Source organism: Castor canadensis, chromosome 13 (genome assembly GCF_047511655.1).
Source record: "Castor canadensis chromosome 13, mCasCan1.hap1v2, whole genome shotgun sequence".
In the NCBI taxonomy this organism is placed as follows: Eukaryota; Metazoa; Chordata; class Mammalia; order Rodentia; family Castoridae; genus Castor; species Castor canadensis.
Genome location: NC_133398.1, coordinates 73,597,054 through 73,603,053, shown reverse-complemented (window position 1 = coordinate 73,603,053; position 6,000 = coordinate 73,597,054). Strand labels below are relative to the sequence as shown.

General features: G+C 40.9%; 1 protein-coding gene across 14 annotated transcripts in view; it reads left to right on the top strand.

The window, feature by feature from the left end:
* The first annotated feature begins 1,330 nt into the window (after positions 1-1,330).
* The window catches only part of Trpm3 (transient receptor potential cation channel subfamily M member 3), an 835,737-nt gene continuing 831,067 nt past the window's right edge, over positions 1,331-6,000 (top strand). For 5 of the 14 annotated variants that reach the window (XM_074052027.1, XM_074052024.1, XM_074052021.1 and 2 more), the window contains exon 1: positions 1,331-1,676. In XM_074052027.1, coding sequence (XP_073908128.1) covers positions 1,494-1,676 — 183 coding nt within the window. In that variant the 5' untranslated portion in view covers positions 1,331-1,493. The remainder of the gene's footprint in view (positions 1,677-6,000) is intronic. The other 9 variants (XM_074052026.1, XM_074052020.1, XM_074052028.1 and 6 more) reach the window with 6 other exon arrangements.

Sequence of the window (6,000 nt, the reverse complement as noted above, 5' to 3'; positions counted from 1 at the left end):
TTCCCCTCCCCCCCCCACAATTCTTCCCTTCTCTCCTCTCTTCTTAATCCCTCTTCAGCTTTTCCCCTTGAGAGGACCAGGCAATATTCAAGAGGGATAATGCTTGATTTCAGAAAGAAAGGAAACTGTATCTGCTGCTTGTGTAACAGAGAAGCAACCAGACAGCCCTTTTCAACAGGGATTCATTTTAGGCCTTACTCCTTTTAATAACGAGAAAGGTCTTTGTTTCGCTTTTGTAAATTTGTGATTATGCCTCCAACTTCCTCTCTCATCTGACCAAGGTATCCCTGAATATGAGGACAGCTTAGCCTGATAAAATAGCTGACATGAGACTCATGAGAGTCTCCTTGCCTTTCTTCTAATAAGCATAAGGCAAATATATGAGAGGATGACAAAGTGGAGGTGACAAAGTGGAGGTGACAACATACAACACACAGAAGTTCAAACACGAATGCACTCATGTCATCCTCAACGAACTGCTGTACACATTCTTGCTTAGGGAGGGAAAGGGTAAATGAAAAGCCATCCACACCCCTGAGAGGAAAATCAGTTGATATAAGGAATATTAACCTTCTCTTCCTTTCTCAGAACCCTCCTCTGCCTCGCCCTCACAGTACAGGCCCTTGGATTTAATTGTGGATGGAGAAGCGAGAATCTCTTGGGAGGTTTGTTTAATTTTTTGCAGTACTGGGAATCAAGCCTAGGTCTTCACGCATGCCAGGCAAGTGTTTGGTCACTGAGGTACATCTCCAGTCCCCTGGGGGGAAGTTTAAATATCCCGATTCCCAGGCCACTGCCAGGCCAATTAAATTAGACTCTCTAAGGAATATGAGCTTTTAAAATTATATGAAATGAAAAGCCATCCAGGTAACTTCAATATGCACTCAAGTCTGAGACCCAGTGGGCTAGTCTGAACAAGCTGGAGAGTTAATTAGCATGCCATGTGACACGGAGATGAGGGGGGACCTTCCCCAAGGATACTTAGAAGATAGTTGTTACAAAGAAAGGGAAGAAAGAGAAAGGGAAGAGCGACAAAGTTGCACACTTCCTGTCTTTGTCTAAGTCCAGTGCAGTCTCCACTCACCCACTGTGGGTGACCCAGGCTTCTACCCACAGCTCTGGGTGGGATGAGGTTGGTGTCCAGGTCTGGGGGACTGGGTGATGCTAGGGTGATTACACGTAACTACCCAGCAGCGCAGCAATCGCCCCAGGCGTGGGCCGTGCTCCCCAGGGAAGGAGGAGGCTGCCGGGTGGAAAGCAATTCGGGGGCGCAAAAAGAAGCTGGCTCGAGCTGGCGCAGGTGGCGCTCGCAGCCCCAGCCCACAGTTTAGCCAATCGCGGGCGCAAGCGCAGCCTGCTCGAGGCGATAACTGAGCGCCGGGCCCTGGCAGCAGCCCGCGGAGGCAAAGGCTGCGCCAACTGAGAGCTGCGCGCAGGCTGGAGTTAGCCCCTCGCCAAGAGGTCGTTCTCTGGAGAAGCCAGGCCAATTTAGCATGGGGAAGAAGTGGAGGGACGCGGCTGAGATGGAGCGGGGCTGTTCCGACCGCGAGGACAGCGCGGAGAGCCGCAGGCGCAGCCGGAGCGCCAGCCGGGGCAGGTTTGCCGAGTCGTGGAAAAGGTTAAGTTCCAAGCAGGGGTCCACCAAGCGCTCGGGGCTGCCATCGCAGCAGACGCCGGTGAGTGACCCGGAGAGAGCCCAGAGGCTCCTTTCCCTTTGGCCCTCCGCGCGCGACTCGAGCCCTTTCCATGGTGCTGAACTTGCCTCGTTCTGCGCTCCAGCCAGGGAACTTGTGGAGCCGCTTCTAATGAAAGTGTTGGGGCTGTGAGGAGGGGCGAGAGGGAAAGCCTTTCCTCTCTTCAGTCTGGGGAGAGTCTCAGTCTCCTTGTGTCTTTGCAAAAATGGAAAACATATTTGAGAGGAGAGGGGCTCTCTGTCAGATCATTAGCGTTTGTAATTAACAGAGCGTGTGAGATGTTTGTCTAATGCATTGTTGTGACTCCTGTGTATGTCTCCAAGGGTCTTTCTGTGCCCCATGTTCCAAGGTGCTTGGCATCCGCGGATTGAGGGCAGAATAGGAAGGGCATGCCATATTCTTACTCTCTTAACACTTTGCTTTTTCCATCTCACACCCCCACTCTTTTATTGGGGTGGGTTTAATTGTTTGCAAAATGTCATTTGCATTCAGAGAATAGCAAGAACATCCCAGGTGCTTATAATCCACTATTTATCATACACAGCATTCAGAAAACCGTTTTCCCATGTGTCACCTCCTCTTCAATGTCTAATTAGTACAATAAAAGCACTCAAGTGAAATTAATATAGGCACTGTCTGTGTGTAGAGAAGTACAGTTGATAAAAAAAACTTCAGCTGCATTTGGGGTATTTAAATATCTGTTTTTCTTCATCTTGGAAGGAGGGAATTCTGTTTTGAAAGAGAGTTGTGTAGCTGGGCAAGGAGGGTATATGACATTTAACTTCTGAAACAGCATTAAGAATATCAGTGTGTGTGTGTGTGTGTGTGTGTGTGTGTGTGTGTGGTACTTATTATGCTTTACATCCAGAGGAGCTGCATGCATGGTGAAGAGAATCTGAATTAATTACCACAACGAGGGGGCACATCAGCATTGCTACCCATACTGTGAATAGTGTTAACCTTGTTCTGCTTTTGAGGGCTTGTCACTGAACGATACAAATTAATCAATAAAAGTAGGGTGTTTAAAAATTACTTCAAAAGGATGAAATATAAAAATTTTAGCATATTTATTTTGTTTGCTCATTTAGAAAAATTACTAGCAGGTAGTGTTATTAAGTTTCAGAATTTCAAATATTCAATGTATTTTGTAGGCAAGCTTTTCATCTAAATATGGGCATAGTACACTTAAAACGTGATTAATTTTATTTCAGACATAGAAATATTATTTGTTTAGAAATGCAGAATTGAAAATATCTTAAAAAGAAGAATACTAATCTGAGGACAGGTTTTTTGAAATGAATTCTGTAGAAAATGGAAAAATGATTACATTTGGTTCTTATCAATTGTGGGAACTAAGAATTTTATTCCCTTTAAAAAGTCCATGCATTATTCTAAGGAACTTCTACCACTTTCTGCTCAACAGGTGTTTGAACAGTCTATATCAGGAACATATAAAATCTCCTTTTGACTTTGTTATGAATTAGAGTAAATAGCTTGCAGGTTTGTTACCTAGAAGAAAATATGTGTGTGTGAGAGGGCATAAGAGGATACCATGGCAACCAGAAACATCTGGAAAAGTAACTGTGTCCTCCTGTTTCCCAAGGGTGATGATGGTGCTGTATTTCTCTGTATTACTTGTTAATTAAAAATTATTAATTCAGTTAAAAAAACATAACAAAAACCTATGCTTATTCTCACACTGCATGACAAGTTTGACATTGATTTTGCTCTAAAAATCCAAAGATAAGACTCGTAGGTATGATTTTAATGAGCAGATTTTAAAGTAAAAACAAAGATAAAGATGTTTTGTAAATCTTAGACTTGGGGTCTTAGTTTTTAGCCAGCATTTGAGTCTATTAGTTGTTATAAAGACTTTAGACTTCATTAGTGAGACATTTATTTATGCAAACAGGCAAACAGTAATAATAATGATTGTAGCAGATATGCTTTTGTAAAAGTTTGTACCTTTAAAGTCAGAATTTCTCTTCTATTTCAGGTGAATTAGTGCTGTTTTCAACTTTCATTGTATTTGATATCAGAAAACGTAGCTTAAACTATAGAGGTTAAAATTCTTAGTATGAATATTGCTGGGTTTTATTTGTTCTTCTAAATAAATAAGAATTCTGTGATGTAACTGTGGAACTTATGTATTGTGTATTATTCTCAGAAGTATCATGGCATACATCCTGATAAAAATCGCATGAGCATTTTACTCTTTAAAAACAAAAATAGGTAAATGTGAAGAAATTTAGTTAATAATTAAACATAGGTGTTTTCTTATATCTCTTTTTTGAGACTATAAAATGGCTATATAGTGGTTTTATAAAATAATCTTTGTTACTGTCTTCTGTGCTTTATGTACAATGTTTGAAGTCACTTCCAGTTGAAGTTATTCCCAGGGAATGACATAGCCCGTGACTCTGTCCCCGGTGGAAATGGTTGCATTATTTTTCATTTTCACTCATGAAAAAACAAACATACATCATGGTAAATGGAAGCTCTTTACTCCATCAAGGAGAGTTCTGTCACATTCTTGGTTATTCAGAGTACTTTCTTCTAGGATTTGAGTCATGGTATTTTTGTGTGTGAATGTGTAGGGGAGGTAATTAGATTTCCTATCTACTTAGCATTAAATGTGTAGGGATTTTTCTTAGAGAGGATGAGTCCATGATTTTGATGCCAACAAGGAGTTACATTTCTGGCAATTTCTTTTGTGTTCAGAAAGTGGTCTCCTTATGTTCTCTTATGGAGTACAACAGGCCTGCAGTAGCATAGTGTATGCCGTCCCTGGCCACAGTTCTGTGGGATCTGCTTCTACTCTGGTGCCAGCAGAAATAGCTCTGCCCTGTGTAGGAGCTGGAGTGGGAGGCTGTTCAGAGTCCTCACAGACACAGCATTTAAAGGGTGTGTTCGTAAGTTCTGGGCCACGATAGTGGGTGTGTCTAGCAAATCAATCCTTGTTGATTAGAAAAGATCTTTTCCCATTTTTGTAATGTAAGAAACGCTTTTCTCTCCTCTTACTTTTAGGTTTCAGGATTTTCTGTGGAAGTTCTGTGAATTCTTTTGCTTTGATACTCATATTATACCCAAATCATAAAATTCTGATATGGTAAAGTAAGATTTACCAATATTAATTCCTTAGAAATTGTTCCTCTTTAAGATAAGTTCATGTATTATTTTTCAAATCCAAAAGGTTTTTTAAAATAAATGTGGATGAATTTTATATCAATTTGTCTTGTTAACAGAAAAGCCATATATTTGAATTTTGGATATCAGATTAAGTTTCTGGATGTTAGTGTTTTAGATAATATTTCTGATGAATTAATCAACAGGCATGAAAATAATTGAAAACTTCTTTGTCTTCATTGTATAAGATCTAGATTTCATAGTTTTCCTTGAAGTAATATGTTTGTTCTTATTTGTTTTGATTCTAGCTGCTCAGAAATGCAGGGAAATCTATTGAAATGTGATTCAGCAGGTGCTGTCTGGCATTACAAGTATCAAATACTCACCTCAGGGTGTATGGATTTTTAATTTTAAGAGGCGACTTCCTCTAATCCCATAACTATTTTAAGGTTTGTTTCAAATAGATGTAGATTTAATTTAATCTCTGAGTAAGCTCTGTGTAAGAGGGAAAAAAGAAACAGTTCTAAGGGAGTGAAATAATGGAGTAGTTGAAATTAGAGTTGTTTTTCAACCTTGGATAGCATGCTCACTTCCACTAATGCTATAATTACCTTTATCAGCAGGTGCCAAGCACAGACTATCACACCTTGCACAGACTATCACACCTTGAGCAGACAAGTGGGCATTTAAGAGTGTCTAGAAGCAGCAACAAGTGTATAAAACCAGCAAAGTTCCCCAGGAGGCAAGTCCATTTCAACTGGGTACCAAATCCACTCTTCCCATCACTGTTTGAGAAGCTATGTGTGCAAGGGAGAATCCATGACCAAACCTGGTTTCATTTCTGATACAAGCTCCCCCCCACCCCCCACTCTGCTTTTGGGCATAGTAGGTGATTTCCATTTCTTCCTACCAAAAGCTGGATCCTTCTAGGTCTTAAGATAAATAAGGAAAAGCTGAGTCAAATGCAGGACTAAAGTCAGAAAAACTCATCTCTCAACCAACTGCACATTTGAGGATTATGTGGATGGTAGGTCACGTGGTAACTATGGTAGAAACTGCAACTTGATGAAAAGAATCCTTGTTTCCCTTTTCTGCTAGTGCAGTGTCATTAAACCCTTAATAGTTTGTTCTTGTTACACAAAGGGCTCTCCTGGTGAAAGCAGAATGAATCTCCTGCAGT